Source organism: Oncorhynchus gorbuscha, linkage group LG02 (genome assembly GCF_021184085.1).
Source record: "Oncorhynchus gorbuscha isolate QuinsamMale2020 ecotype Even-year linkage group LG02, OgorEven_v1.0, whole genome shotgun sequence".
Classification (NCBI taxonomy): domain Eukaryota; kingdom Metazoa; phylum Chordata; class Actinopteri; order Salmoniformes; family Salmonidae; genus Oncorhynchus; species Oncorhynchus gorbuscha.
This window is the reverse complement of record NC_060174.1, coordinates 18,203,455-18,218,677: the sequence shown is the minus strand read 5'-3', so window position 1 is coordinate 18,218,677 and position 15,223 is coordinate 18,203,455. Positions and strand designations below refer to the sequence as shown.

At 45.4% G+C, this 15,223-nt stretch overlaps 1 protein-coding gene across 4 annotated transcripts in view; it reads right to left on the bottom strand.

The window, feature by feature from the left end:
• The window catches only part of si:ch73-40i7.2 (FYN-binding protein 1), a 53,198-nt gene that overhangs the window by 14,528 nt on the left and 23,447 nt on the right, over positions 1-15,223 (bottom strand). For 3 of the 4 annotated variants that reach the window (XM_046303240.1, XM_046303224.1, XM_046303233.1), the window contains exon 2: positions 2,592-3,240. In XM_046303240.1, coding sequence (XP_046159196.1) covers positions 2,592-3,240 — 649 coding nt within the window. Of the gene's footprint in view, positions 1-2,591; positions 3,241-4,980; positions 5,115-15,223 lie in introns of those variants that run through there. The other variant, XM_046303246.1, reaches the window with a different exon arrangement.

The following is a 15,223-nucleotide window of genomic DNA, read 5'->3' as shown; positions in this document are numbered from 1 at the left end:
AATTTCGCCTACTTTTGGTTTTACTGCAAGAAATGCTTAATTCTGCAGGAGTTATTATTAAGGATATGTGAGAGGTTATTCAGTTTTAATTTAACCAATCTAAACAGTAGGCTACAGTTCCCTTGACATGCCATAGGCCAATTAAATAGTCCACAAATGTTGAAGTCTCGTCTTGTGACTGTCGAATTTGTATAGTGCCTCACAATCATCACACATAACATAACAGGTGTTGTGCCGAAAATCTCCTCCTGCCAGAATTCTCCCCTCCCCCCTTCGCGTTCTTCATTGCTGCGACTTGTTTGCTAGTTGAGATTCCTGCTCTTCACTCCGTTGTCAGTTTAGCCTACATTTCACTGACCTTAGTAGCAGAAAGCATTTTTGTCTGCAGTTTTCGGTTTGGATATTTGTTCCAAGTGTATGTGGCGGTTCTAACTTGTATGGCGCCCTGGGCGAACGTCCGCGTCTGCGCCCGCCCACACCCGGGGGCACCCGGGGCCGCCCCCGGCAAGTTGCTGCCCTGGGCGGCTGCCCATGTCGCCCATACCTAAATCCGCTACTGAATTTTGTATTCGTCTTTAAATAAATCTCTTTGCCAAAATTCGTCATCACTCTCAGGTCTTATTCGACTAGTATTTTTGAAAGTGTAAGGATAATAATTCAGCCGTAATTGTTTTGAAATGTTTATTGCTTGCCAGCATTTTACTCCCTCCTCTATGTTTAATATAACACACACACATACATTAATTATTAATTTTGGTTGCCTATCCTAACATGAAGTTTGTTCTGTAGAAAGTATTTGACTCTGATGTGTGTCACAGAAAGTATTTAACTCCAACCACAAAATTAAGGAAATTAGAGGGGGGAGGGATTCTGGCAGGGGGGAGATTTTCGGCACAACCCCGGCACTGCTATCATCCTCTTTTGCCACTTCACAAAATATTATCCAAACATTACTTCTCTGGCCCTCCCTACACTTTATTTTAAACTCTCCTTTCGCAGCTTTTGTCTTATTGCATTAAACTTTGACAATGTCCCTTTTTTAAATCTCCCTTAACTTTTTCTGCCTGTTCCCAAAAACATTATTTGTCGATTGGCTGAGTAGGCTATTTGGTGAGTGTACCATTAAGCCCTAAAGTTTCGATTTACACCAACCCCAAACCAAACGTGTGCCTGAATACACGTGCGCCATTGTGCTCAAATTGATTTGTCCCCCCACACCAAAGATCAGGACACACAGGTTGAAATATCAAAACAAACTCTTAACCAATTATATTAATTTGGGGACAGCTCAAAAGCATTAAACGTTTAAGGCATTTTAGCTAGCTTGCTGTTGCTAGCTAATTTGTCCTGGGATGTAAACATTGAGTTGTTATTTTACCTGAAATGCACAAGGTCCTCTACTCCGACAATTAATCCACACATTAAACGGTCAACCGAATTGTTTCTAGTTATCTCTCCTCCTCCTCCCAGGCTTTTTCTTCTTTGGATTTTACATGGCGATTGGCAACTAACTTTCATAATAAGGTGTATTACCATAACTGACCTCAGTTCATCTTTCAATCACCCACGTGGGTATAACCAATGAGGAGATGGCACGTGGGTATATGCTTCTAAAAGCCAATGAGGAGATTGGAGAGACAGGGCTTGCAGCGCATTCCGTGCCACAAATAGAATCAACTTATATTTTAGCGCCTGGCAATGCAGTTGCTCGTTGGCGCGACGCCACCAGTGTGGTCAGCATGTTATACACTAATACCCTAAAATAATGAACGACAAACCTCAATGTAGCCTATATAAATTGCACAATAATGATACATTTCTTGATTTTTCTAAAGGTATTGTTTCTCTTTATTCAACCAGCCCGCCACCCACCCCTTCAGCCAATATTCAATGACCCTAAACCCATCCGCCCCGTGGATATAACCGTGGGGACTGCGGGTTATGAGTCAACCCGCGCATTGCTACTGCCCATACCATAACCCCACCCCCACCATTCTTTTTACAATGTTGAAATCAGAAAACCGCTCGCCCACAAGACGCCATACAATTGAAAACGGGATTAATCCGTGAAGAGCACACTTCTCCAGCGAAGGTGAGCATTTACCCGCTGAAATCGGTTACAATGCTGAACTGCAGTCAGGTCTACCCTTGTGAGACTGTAATGATCATGTTGTTTAATCAGCTTCTTGATATGCCACACCTGTGAGGTGGATGGATTATCTTGGCAGAGGAGAAATGCTCACTAACAGGGATGTGAACACATTTGTGCACTAAATTTGAGAGAAATAAGCCTTTTGTACATATGGAACATTTCTAGGATCTTTTATTTCAGCTTATTAAACATAGGACCAACACTTTACATGTAGCATATATATTTTTGTTCAGTATAATCTCAAATGTTCTTCAAACAAGATTCCACTTTGACATTATGGGGTATTGCGTGTAGATCACAATTAATTTAAAAAGCAGTCTGTAAAAAGCAAAGGGGTGTGAATACTTTCTGAAGGCACTGTAGGTGCCAAAACACCAGCTATGCGGGTGTCGGCTATCGCCGGTGACTGCTTGATCTGATCTAGGCCCAAGCTGCTTACCTTCAGTCTTCCTTAACCCTGGGCGCCCTGCAAGGTGTGGTGCCCTGGTGTTTCTCTGATGGGCCTGCAGGTTGACGTGGGGGGGTCGTCTGGGCTTTATGGGTCTGGAGCCCTCAGAGGGCAGGGTCCTTCTCAGGGGGGTTACCTCTGTCAGACTCCTCTGGCTGGGTAGGGAGGGGGGCGCTGGCTTGGAAGGGGCGGTGGGTACTCCCTTGTGCGTTAGCATCATATTCTGCAGGCGTTCTCCTGTGACCCTCACCTTCCCTAGCCTGTCAGTGTCTGAGGGTGGGGGTAGAGGTCGGGGCGGCTCCTTGGTGGCTCCATGGGGGCGGTGTGATGGTGGAGGGCGGGGGAAGACACCATGAGGCTTGGGGATGGTGGATATGCCCTCCAGTTCAGCCCTTACAGGTCGTGGTGGTAGTCTCTGAAGGTCGGGTGTGGAGCTTGATCCAGAAAGTGGTGGTGTGGGAACCGTAGGCATCAGTTTATGTCGGACCCCTCCATTTACTGTAACACCAGCATCTGCCAACAACGAGCCTCCTCTACCAAATCCTGGCAGTGGAGATTTTGAAGTACTATCTTGACTACCTGCCATGTCAGCCTTGGCATGGAACCTGGCCCTCAACGCACGAACATCCACACTCTCCCCCTGACACAGATACAGAAAGGTGAGAATGTGGCTCAGTTTGTAAGCAGGAAGTTAGCAGAATAGCAAAAACAAGTGCAACCACCCCCACACACATTTCTCTTTCTTCACACACCAATATTGAGGCATCATTCAAATGAGGGAATACACACGTCAAATCCCTAGCGGTTCCTGATCCTAGCATCATTACTACCACTAAATGACACTATAGGCTCAATAACTTACTTGCTCTGACCAATATAAAGTCTCTCTCAAGCATAAGAGTGAAAATACAGGTACAAGTCTTTCTGAATGTGCTACTACCAGAGAAAGCAGACAAAACTGAAAGCTATTATTTTCTTTGAGACACAGAGAGATATTTCAATAGATGTGTGAATAGTGTTCTCTGAGGCACATTTGACATGTTGGGTGCAACCAAACCAAATGTCACATGCAAGTGAAACTACCAAAGAGCCAGTAAGGGAAGATGTTCTGAGATAGAGGTCATGGCACAGTAATCAATTAGGTCAGATTGTCACAGACAGTGCACTTGTATGATCAATGCTACTTCTCTGAAAAGTTTAGAAAAACCCACACTCAAAAATGATTACTTTAAGAGTAAAGGTCTTTGCTGAATAAAGAGTTAAAAGAATAAAACAATGAAGAGAAACAGGAAATAACTACAACCACACACCTATTCACCTCTGTATCACTCTGCAATGGTTGCCATAGAAAATGCAGTAGCAGTCTTAAATGGACCAATGAGATGCATGCTTTGCTAGAGATATTTTTCTTGTGACACACAGAGGAAATAAGAAAGACCTGTCTGTGGACCACAACAGATGGAGCCTATCTAGCATTGTTCTCAAGCACTTGCTTACTCAAAACAGAACTGCATGCCCTTTAACATGATCATTGACTCCAGAACTTTCCAAAATTGTCGAAGAGTTCACATGAGTTATTAACATATAGTTTGTTTATGGCATAGGTGTATGAAGGCTAAAGGAAAATGTGATACCAAATAACAAAACACAGATTAAACAAATATCTAATCTAATAGGAGAGAAAGTGTGTGGATCCATTGTGTGTGGTATGCTGAGTGTTAATAATTAACTGATTATAACAGTGATCAATAATACCCTGACTGAATCACCACTTCTTACACAGAGAAATAACAACCAATCAAATAGCTTGAGTGCAATGTTTAAATGTTCAACTTAATTGAGACATTTACAAACTGAAAATATTATTTCCAGACTATATCCTGATGATCAATTCAAACTCATCCCTTGAAATAACATTATTCAAGACAATAATTCGTTTTTTAGGAACTTAAATCTAGGCAAATTCTTTTCACATATTCAGCATTTAAGTTTGTACATTTTCGTTGAATCTAAACAAAAATGTATTAACATTTTTTGAATTGGATAACAGTGAAATCAATCATGTCCAGTCTAATAACAAGTGATTATTGTGTCTCATAAGAGTAGATGTGAAAGTCACTCTTCAACCAAAAAAGATTGGGGTTGAACATATGGTTTATAGATGCTCGAGTCATTGACATTTCATTTCACGCATGTATATTTGTAGAAGCGCAAAAAATGCGACCTCAAATAAGAAACGCGACCTGTTAGATAGAACACGGGCTACAAAGTTGTTATAGCCTATATATAAATATATATATATGTATATATATGCTGTTTAATATTCATCTTTTGCATGTTTTTCCTGTGTCGTTTCAACAATATTTAAGTGATACTTTACCATCTTTGTCCGTTTGGAGTTTAACTTAAATTTAGATGAAAATTAAGTGATCCATGTTGAACTGTGTCATTCAAGGATGCTGCGCAACACTGTTCCGTTTGTTACACAATGGATATCTCCAACGCTAAATCAGGAAATAGGTGGGGCGGGTGACAAAATGCTACTGTAAGAGTTCATTCATATCGGAAGGTTACTTATAGGCTATGGATTTGTATTATGAAATGCATGTGAAACACAACAGTCATTTATTTTAAATGACTGTCTTTCGATTTGATTACCATTACGAAGCTTCTGTTCCTTTAGTAGGCCTCATACCATTTAATCCAAATTGGAGGTGAGATACTAATAAATGTATTTCACCTTCATTACTTGATTTTAAAAAATCTGACAAACATGATTTATGAGCATCCATCATCCGTCATTATGAGATTCACAGCATGCATGGATTTCACTTTCTGGAACATAAACAACCACTTTACCTGGTTTACATAAATGGAGAAAATATAAAATTCAGATTTGTCTGACATTCATGGGCATTCTCAGAATTGTAAACAAGTTCGGTTATGAGATCCCTCCAAAACGAAAGCACTTTAATGTCATTTTCATATAGCTTACTTATTCAGCTAATAAGCTTATTCACAAAAAGTTGTACAGACTACTGAACAACCTACAAATAGAATTGCCGTTGAGCTGAAATTCACAAATGTACAACATTATCAAAAAGCAATGTAAAACCGTACCCTAGAAACAGATTCATACCAACACACTATAATGGTTTGTGTACAGTATATTTATTTTTATTTATTTTTATTTAACCTTAATTTAACCAGGTAGGCTAGTTGAGAAAAAGTTCTCCTTTGCAACTGCGATCTGGCCAAGATAAAGCGTAGCAATTCGACACATACAACAACAGAGTTACACATGGAATAAACAAAACATACAGTCAATAATACAGTAGAACAAAAGAAAACAAAAAGTCTATACAGTGGGGCAAAAAAGTATTTAGTCAGCCATCAATTGTGCAAGTTCTCCCACTTAAAAAGATGAGAGGCCTGTAATTTAGGTACATACACTTCAACTATGACAGATTAAATGAGGGGGAAAAAATCCAGAAAATCACATTGTAGGATTTTTAATGAATTTATTTTCAAATTATGGTGTAAAATAAGTATTTGGTCAATAACAAAATTTTATCTCAATACTTTGTTATATACCCTTTGTTGGCAATGACAGAGGTCAAATGTTTTCTATCTTCACAAGGTTTTCACACACTGTTGCTGGTATTTTGGCCCATTCCTCCATGCAGATCTCCTCTAGAGCAGTGATGTTTTGGGGCTGTTGCTGTGCAACATGGACTTTCAACTCCCTCCAAAGATTTTCTATGGGGTTGAGATCTGGAGACTGGCTAGGCCACTCCAGGACCTTGAAATGCTTCTTACGAAGCCACTCCTTCGTTGCCCGGGCGGTGTGTTTGGGATCATTGTCATGCTGACAGACCCAGCCACGTTTAATCTTCAATGCCCTTGTGGATGGAAGGAGGTTTTCACTCAAAATCTCATGATACATGGCCCCATTCATTCTTTCCTTTACACGGATCAGTTGTCCTGGTCCCTTTGCAGAAAAACAGCCCCAAAGCATGATGTTTCCACCCCCATGCTTCACAGTAGGTATGGTGTTCTGTTCTTGTGATCATTTTGACCCCACGGGGTGAGATCTTGCGTGGAGCCCCAGATCGAGGGAGATTATCAGTGGTCTTGTATGTCTTCCATTTCCTAATAATTGCTCCCACAGTTGATTTCTTCAAACCAAGCTGCTTACCTATTGCAGATTCAGTCTTCCCAGCCTGGTGCAGGTCTACAATTTTGTTTCTGGTGTCCTTTGACAGCTCTTTGGTCTTGGCCATAGTGGAGTTTGGAGTGTGACTGTTTGCGGTTGTGGACAGGTGTCTTTTATATTGATAACAAGTTCAAACAGGCGCCATTAATACAGGTAACGAGTGAAGGACAGAGGAGCCTCTTAAAGAAGAAGTTACAGGTCTGTGAGAGCCAGAAATCTTGCTTGTTTGTAGGTGACAAAATACTTATTTCCCACCATAATTTGCAAATAAATGAATTAAAAATCCTACAATGTGATTTTCTGGATTTTTTTTCTCATTTTGTCTGTCATTGTTGAAATGTACCCATGATGAAAATTACAGGCCTCTCGCATCTTTTTAACTGGGAGAACTTGCACAATTGGTGGCTGACTAAATACTTTTTTTGCCCCACTGTATACAGTGAGTGCAAATGAGGTAAGTTAAGGAAATGAATAGGCCATGGTGGCAAAGTAATTACAATATAGCAATTAAACTGGAATGGTAGACCGTCAGAAGATGAATGTGCAGGTAGAGAGTTTGGGGTACAAAGGAGCAAAATAAAAATAAAAATACCAGTATGGGGATGAGGTAGGTAGATAGATGGGCTGTTTACAGATAGGCTAAGTACAGGTGCAGTGATCTGTAAACTGCTCTGACAGCTGGTGCTTAAAGCTAGTGAGGGAGACGTGAGTCTCCAGCTTCAGAGATTTTTTCAATTCGTTCCAGTCATGGGCAGCAGAGAACTGGAAGGAAAGACGACCAAAGGAGGAATTGGCTTTGGGGGTGACGAGTGAGATATACCTGCTGGAGCGCGTGCTACGAGTGGGTGCTGCTATGGTGACCAGTGAGCTGAGATAAGGCGGGGTTTTACCTAGCAGAGACTTGTAGATAACCTGTAGCCAGTGGGTTTGGCAACGAGTATGAAGCGAGGGCCAACCAACGAGAGTGTACAGGTCGCAATGGTGGGAAGTGTATGGGGCTTTGGTGACAAAACGGATGGCACTGTGATAGACTGCATCCAGTTTGTTGAATAGAGTGTTGGAGGCTATGTAGATGACATCGCTGAAGTCGAGGATCGGTAGGATGGTTTTACGAGGCTATGTTTGGCAGCATGAGTGAAGGATGCTTTGTTGCGAAATAGGAAGCTGATTCTAGATTTAATTTTGGATTGGAGATGCTTAATGGGAGTCTGGAAGGAGAGTAAACAGTCTAGCCAGACACCTAGGTATTTGTAGTTGTCCACATATTCTAAGTCAGAACCGTCCAGAGTAGTGATGCTGGACGGGCGGGCAGCGATCGGTTGAAGAACATGCATTTAGTTTTACTTGCATTGAAGAGCAGTTGGAGGCCACGGAAGGAGAATTGTATGGCATTGAAGCTTGTCTGGAGGTTAGTTAACACAGTGTCCAATGGTGGCTCCCTGCAGGGAGACAGCGTGGCGGAGCTGGTCCATGTCTGCTGGGTCTGTCATGGACAGTTCGTGCTAGGCGAGATCTAGATGCATACACAGGAGGCAGATGGTTGGACTCTTACCCTGTTGGATTAATAAATATTGTAAGGCAAGAGAATGGTCATGGACAGGCAAATGGGTCAAAACCAAAGGGCAGGCAGAATCAAGGTCAGGGCAGGCAGGATCATCAGGCAGGCGGAAAGTAGTCCAGAGTCAGGCAAGAGTCAAAACTGGGAAGACTATCAAAAAGAGAATAGGAAAAGAAGTGCAGGAAAAACACACTGGTTGACTTGACAAACATACAAGACGAAGTGGCACAGAGAGACAGGAAACACAGGGATAAATACACTGGGGAAAATAAGCGACACCTGGAGGGGTTGGAGACAATCACAAGAACAGGTGAGACAGATCAGGGCATAACATTAGTTCCCACATATGCTGAGCACTTGTTGGCTGCTTTTACAAAAACAACTGCTTCTTCTCATCATTCTCTGTAACTTCCTGCAGAAATTGCAGCCCGCAATTTGGGGAGTAACTGCATGTGGGCATTCCTGAATCTGCAGAAACCCCTCTTTATACTTCTATTTGTCATGTTTTGTCTTATATTGTCTTGTCATTTTGCTTTCCCTTCTGTTCGTTTTCCCCCTGCTGGTCTTTTTAGGTTCGTTCCCTTTTTTCTCTCTCCCTCCCTCTCTCTCTTCTCTCTATCGTTCCATTCCTGCTCCCAGCTGTTCCTATTCCCCTAATCAATCATCTAATCTTTTCACACCTGTTCCGTATCTTGCCCTCTGATTAGAGTCCCTATTTCTCCCCTTGTCTTCCGTTTCTGTCCTGTCGGATCCTTGTATATTGTTCACCGTGCTGTGTCTTTGTCTCGCCCTGTCGTGTCTTGTTTCCTTCAGATGCTGCGTGTGAGCAGGTGTCTGAGTCTGCTACGGTCGGTGCCTTCCCGAGGCAACCTACAGTTTATGGTCGAGTCTCCAGTCTGTCCTCGTCACTACGAGTGGAATTAGTTTTTTATGCTTTGTTTTCTGCTCCGATTTGTCTAGGAGTATTGCCTATTTCCTTTACTGGAATAAAGACTCTGTTTTCGCCAAGTCGCTTTTGGGTCCTCATTCACCTGCATAACAGAAGGATCCGACCAAAGAATGGACCCAGCGACTACAGACGCTCGTAACACTGCCGTCGAGATCCAAGGAGCCATGCTCGGCAGACACGAGCAGGTTTCCGACCTCTCTGGACAGTTCCAGAGTCTTCGTCTCGTGCCACCTGTTACTTCCTGGACTGCCGAGCCTCCGGAACCTAGGGTTAATAACCCACCTTGTTACTCCGGGCAGCCCACGGAGTGCCGCTCCTTTCTCACCCAGTGTGATATTGTGTTCTCTCTCCAACCCAACACATACTCTAGCGAGAGAACTCGGGTTGCTTACGTCATTTCACTCCTTACTGGCCGGGCTCGAGAGTGGGGCACAGCTATCTGGGAGGCAAGGGCTGATTGTTCTAACAATTACCAGAACTTTAAAGAGGAGATGATTCGGGTTTTTGATCGTTCAGTTTTTGGTAGGGAGGCTTCTAGGGCCCTGGCTTCCCTATGTCAAGGTGATCGATCCATAACGGATTACTCTATAGAGTTTCGCACTCTTGCTGCCTCTAGTGACTGGAACGAGCCGGCGCTGCTCGCTCGTTTTCTGGAGGGACTCCACGCAGAGGTTAAAGATGAGATTCTCTCCCGGGAGGTTCCTTCCAGTGTGGACTCTTTGATTGCTCTCGCCATCCGCATAGAACGACGGGTAGATCTTCGTCACCAAGCTCGTGGAAGAGAGCTCGCGTTAACGGTGTTTCCCCGCTCCGCATCGCAACCATCTCCCTCCTCTGGCTCAGAGACTGAGCCCATGCAGCTGGGAGGTATTCGCATCTCGACTAAGGAGAGGGAACGGAGGATCACCAACCGCCTGTGCCTCTATTGCGGACTTGCTGGACATTTTGTCAATTCATGTCCAGTAAAGCCAGAGCTCATCAGTAAGCGGAGGGCTACTGGTGAGCGCTACTACTCAGGTCTCTCCATCAAGATCCTGTACTACTATGTCGGTCCATCTACGCTGGACCGGTTCGGGTGCTACATGCAGTGCCTTGATAGACTCTGGGGCTGAGGGTTGTTTTATGGACGAAGCATGGGCTCGGAAACATGACATTCCTTTCAGACAGTTAGAGAAGCCTACGCCCATGTTCGCCTTAGATGGTAGTCATCTCCCCAGTATCAGATATGAGACACTACCTTTAACCCTCACAGTATCTGGTAACCACAGTGAGACTATTTCCTTTTTGATTTTTCGTTCACCTTTTACACCTGTTGTTTTGGGTCATCCCTGGCTAGTATGTCATAATCCTTCTATTAATTGGTCTAGTAATTCTATCCTATCCTGGAACGTTTCTTGTCATGTGAAGTGTTTAATGTCTGCAATCCCTCCCGTTTCTTCTGTCCCCACTTCTCAGGAGGAACCTGGCGATTTGACAGGAGTGCCGGAGGAATATCATGATCTGCGCACGGTCTTCAGTCGGTCCAGAGCCAACTCCCTTCCTCCTCACCGGTCGTATGATTGTAGTATTGATCTCCTTCCGGGGACCACTCCTCCTCGGGGTAGACTATACTCTCTGTCGGCTCCCGAACGTAAGGCTCTCGAGGATTATTTGTCTGTGTCTCTTGACGCCGGCACCGTAGTGCCTTCTTCCTCTCCTGCCGGGGCGGGGGTTTTTTTTGTTAAGAAGAAGGACGGTACTCTGCGCCCCTGCGTGGATTATCGAGGGCTGAATGACATAACGGTTAAGAATCGTTATCCGCTTCCCCTTATGTCATCAGCCTTCGAGATTCTGCAGGGAGCCAGGTTCTTTACTAAGTTGGACCTTCGTAACGCTTACCATCTCGTGCGCATCAGAGAGGGGGACGAGTGGAAAACGGCGTTTAACACTCCGTTAGGTCATTTTGAGTACCGGGTTCTGCCGTTTGGTCTCGCCAATGCGCCAGCTGTTTTTCAGGCATTAGTTAATGATGTTCTGAGAGACATGCTGAACATCTTTGTTTTTGTCTACCTTGACGATATCCTGATTTTTTCACCGTCACTTGAGATTCATGTTCAGCACGTTCGACGTGTACTCCAGCGCCTTTTAGAGAATTGTCTCTACGTGAAGGCTGAGAAGTGCTCTTTTCATGTCTCCTCCGTTACTTTTCTCGGTTCTGTTATTTCCGCTGAAGGCATTCAGATGGATCCCGCTAAGGTCCAAGCTGTCAGTGAGTGGCCCGTTCCAAGGTCACGTGTCGAGTTGCAGCGCTTTCTAGGTTTCGCTAATTTCTATCGGCTTTTCATTCGTAATTTCGGTCAAGTTGCTGCCCCTCTCACAGCTCTTACTTCTGTCAAGACGTGTTTTAAGTGGTCCGGTTCCGCCCAGGGAGCTTTTGATCTTCTCAAAGAACGTTTTACGTCCGCTCCTATCCTCGTTACTCCTGACGTCACTAGACAATTCATTGTCGAGGTTGACGCTTCAGAGGTAGGCGTGGGAGCCATTCTATCCCAGCGCTTCCAGTCTGACGATAAGGTTCATCCTTGCGCTTATTTTTCTCATCGCCTGTCGCCATCGGAACGCAACTATGATGTGGGTAACCGCGAACTGCTCGCCATCCGCTTAGCCCTAGGCGAATGGCGACAGTGGTTGGAGGGGGCGACCGTTCCTTTTGTCGTTTGGACAGACCATAAGAACCTTGAGTACATCCGTTCTGCCAAACGACTTAATGCACGTCAAGCTCGTTGGGCGTTGTTTTTCGCTCGTTTCGAGTTTGTGATTTCTTACCGTCCGGGTAGTAAGAACACCAAGCCTGATGCCTTATCCCGTCTCTTTAGTTCTTCTGTGGCTTCTACTGATCCCGAGGGGATTCTTCCTTATGGGCGTGTTGTCGGGTTGACAGTCTGGGGAATTGAAAGACAGGTTAAGCAAGCACTCACGCACACTGCGTCGCCGCGCGCTTGTCCTAGTAACCTTCTTTTCGTTCCTGTTTCTACTCGTCTGGCTGTTCTTCAGTGGGCTCACTCTGCCAAGTTAGCTGGTCATCCCGGCGCTCGAGGTACTCTTGCTTCTATTCGCCAGCGCTTTTGGTGGCCTACTCAGGAGCGTGACACGCGCCGTTTCGTGGCCGCTTGTTCGGACTGCGCGCAGACTAAGTCAGGTAACTCTCCTCCTGCCGGTCGTCTCAGACCGCTTCCCATTCCTTCTCGACCATGGTCTCACATCGCCTTAGACTTCATTACCGGTCTGCCTTTGTCTGCGGGGAAGACTGTGATTCTTACGGTTGTCGATAGGTTCTCTAAGGCGGCACATTTCATTCCCCTCGCTAAGCTTCCTTCCGCTAAGGAGACGGCACAAATCATCATCGAGAATGTGTTCAGAATTCATGGCCTCCCGTTAGACGCCGTTTCAGACAGAGGCCCGCAATTCACGTCACAGTTTTGGAGGGAGTCCTGTCGTTTGATTGGTGCGTCCGTCAGTCTCTCTTCCGGGTTTCATCCCCAGTCTAACGGTCAAGCAGAAAGGGCCAATCAGACGATTGGTCGCATACTACGCAGCCTTTCTTTTAGAAACCCTGCGTCTTGGGCAGAACAGCTCCCCTGGGCAGAATACGCTCACAACTCGCTTCCTTCGTCTGCTACCGGGTTATCTCCGTTTCAGAGTAGTCTGGGTTACCAGCCTCCTCTGTTCTCATCCCAGCTTGCCGAGTCCAGCGTTCCCTCCACTCAAGCGTTTGTCCAACGTTGTGAGCGCACCTGGAGGAGGGTGAGGTCTGCACTTTGCCGTTACAGGGCACAGACTGTGAGAGCCGCCAATAAACGTAGGATTAAGAGTCCTAGGTATTGTTGCGGCCAGAGAGTGTGGCTTTCCACTCGCAACCTTCCCCTTACGACAGCTTCTCGTAAGTTGACTCTGCGGTTCATTGGTCCGTTCCGTGTCTCCCAGGTCGTCAATCCTGTCGCTGTGCGACTGCTTCTTCCGCGACATCTTCGTCGCGTCCATCCTGTCTTCCATGTCTCCTGTGTCAAGCCCTTTCTTCGCACCCCGTTCGTCTTCCCCCCCCCCCGTCCTTGTCGAGAGCGCACCTATTTACAAGGTACGTAGGATCATGGACATGCGTTCTCGGGGACGGGGTCACCAATACTTAGTGGATTGGGAGGGTTACGGTCCTGAGGAGAGGAGTTGGGTTCCGTCTCGGGACGTGCTGGACCGTTCGCTGATTCCTCCGTTGCCGCCAGGATTCCTCCTCGAGTGCGCCAGGAGGCGCTCGGTGAGTGGGGGGGTACTGTCATGTTTTGTCTTATATAGTCTTGTCATTTTGCTTTCCCTTCTGTTCGTTTTCCCCCTGCTGGTCTTTTTAGGTTCGTTCCCTTTTTTCTCTCTCCCTCCCTCTCTCTCTTCTCTCTATCGTTCCGTTCCTGCTCCCAGCTGTTCCTATTCCCCTAATCAATCATCTAATCTTTTCACACCTGTTCCGTATCTTGCCCTCTGATTAGAGTCCCTATTTCTCCCCTTGTCTTCCGTTTCTGTCCTGTCGGATCCTTGTATATTGTTCACCGTGCTGTGTCTTTGTCTCGCCCTGTCGTGTCTTGTTTCCCTCAGATGCTGCGTGTGAGCAGGTGTCTGAGTCTGCTACGGTCGGTGCCTTCCCGAGGCAACCTACAGTTTATGGTCGAGTCTCCAGTCTGTCCTCGTCACTACGAGTGGAATTAGTTTTTTATGCTTTGTTTTCTGCTCCGATTTGTCTAGGAGTATTGCCTATTTCCTTTACTGGAATAAAGACTCTGTTTTCGCCAAGTCGCTTTTGGGTCCTCATTCACCTGCATAACACTATTGGCCCATTTATAAGCTAGGACTCTGGAACGGAGGCGGGGTCATTCCAGTACAGTAGGTGGCGGTAATGCACCATGACGTGGGACGCCAACTGACAATAAATCCCAAGAGGAAGAAGAAGAGGCGGGGGCGACAATGACAGTATCCTTCGTCCTCGCCTGTCCGGCACTGCTTTCCCGCAGTTCTGTTAGGGACGACGAGGGCAGGTGGCAGGTAGGTGCAAAGGACACTTTGTGCAAGCTGGGAGGCCTCCGGTACAAAGCAAGTGGAAGGCGGGACAACTCAGATAACTCACAGCAGCCAAAAAAACTCAGATAATACTTTTGTTTCCATTTTGACCCGTACAGACCATCAGGGGAATCAAGAATATAAAAAGTGTGACACAAGCATGAAGAAAAAGTGTGACAAGTGTGCTCAAAGGGGGGCCGTGTTCATACAGGAACCAACGTGATGCTCCAGGGCAGGTATTCCTGCAGAGACAAGAATTCCCACATGCAGGAGGGACCGGAATTGTGTGCCGCAATCACGCACTCTTGGCAGTGTAAGACAGGGTGGGAAATGTACTTTTTGGTTCATGGATGCCCCAATTTGACCAGCTACTCAAATTTTTTACCAGCCACATTTTCTTACAGAAAATATCCTAATATTTTAGATTAATCACATGTTAATGTGATTGTTAAAACAACATGCATGTAATGTAATGTTAAAACAACATGTATTGAATGGTTTTGAAATTGATTGTAAGTGATTTCTAAGAACAACACAGAGCATGACAGACAGTAGTGGATACCAGAGTGTCCCGAAGCCACTCCCGCGTTGTCTTGGCTGTGTGTTTAGGGTCGTTGTCCTGTTGGAAGGTGAACTTTTGCCACAGTCTGAGGTTCTGAGCGCTCTGGAGCAGGTTTTCATCAAGAATCTCTCTGTACTTTGTTCGATTCATCTTTGCCTCGATCCTGACTAGTATCTCAGTACCTTCCGCTGAAAAACACCTCCACAGCAAGATCCTGCCACCACCATGCTTCACCATAGGGATGGTGTCAGGTTTCCTC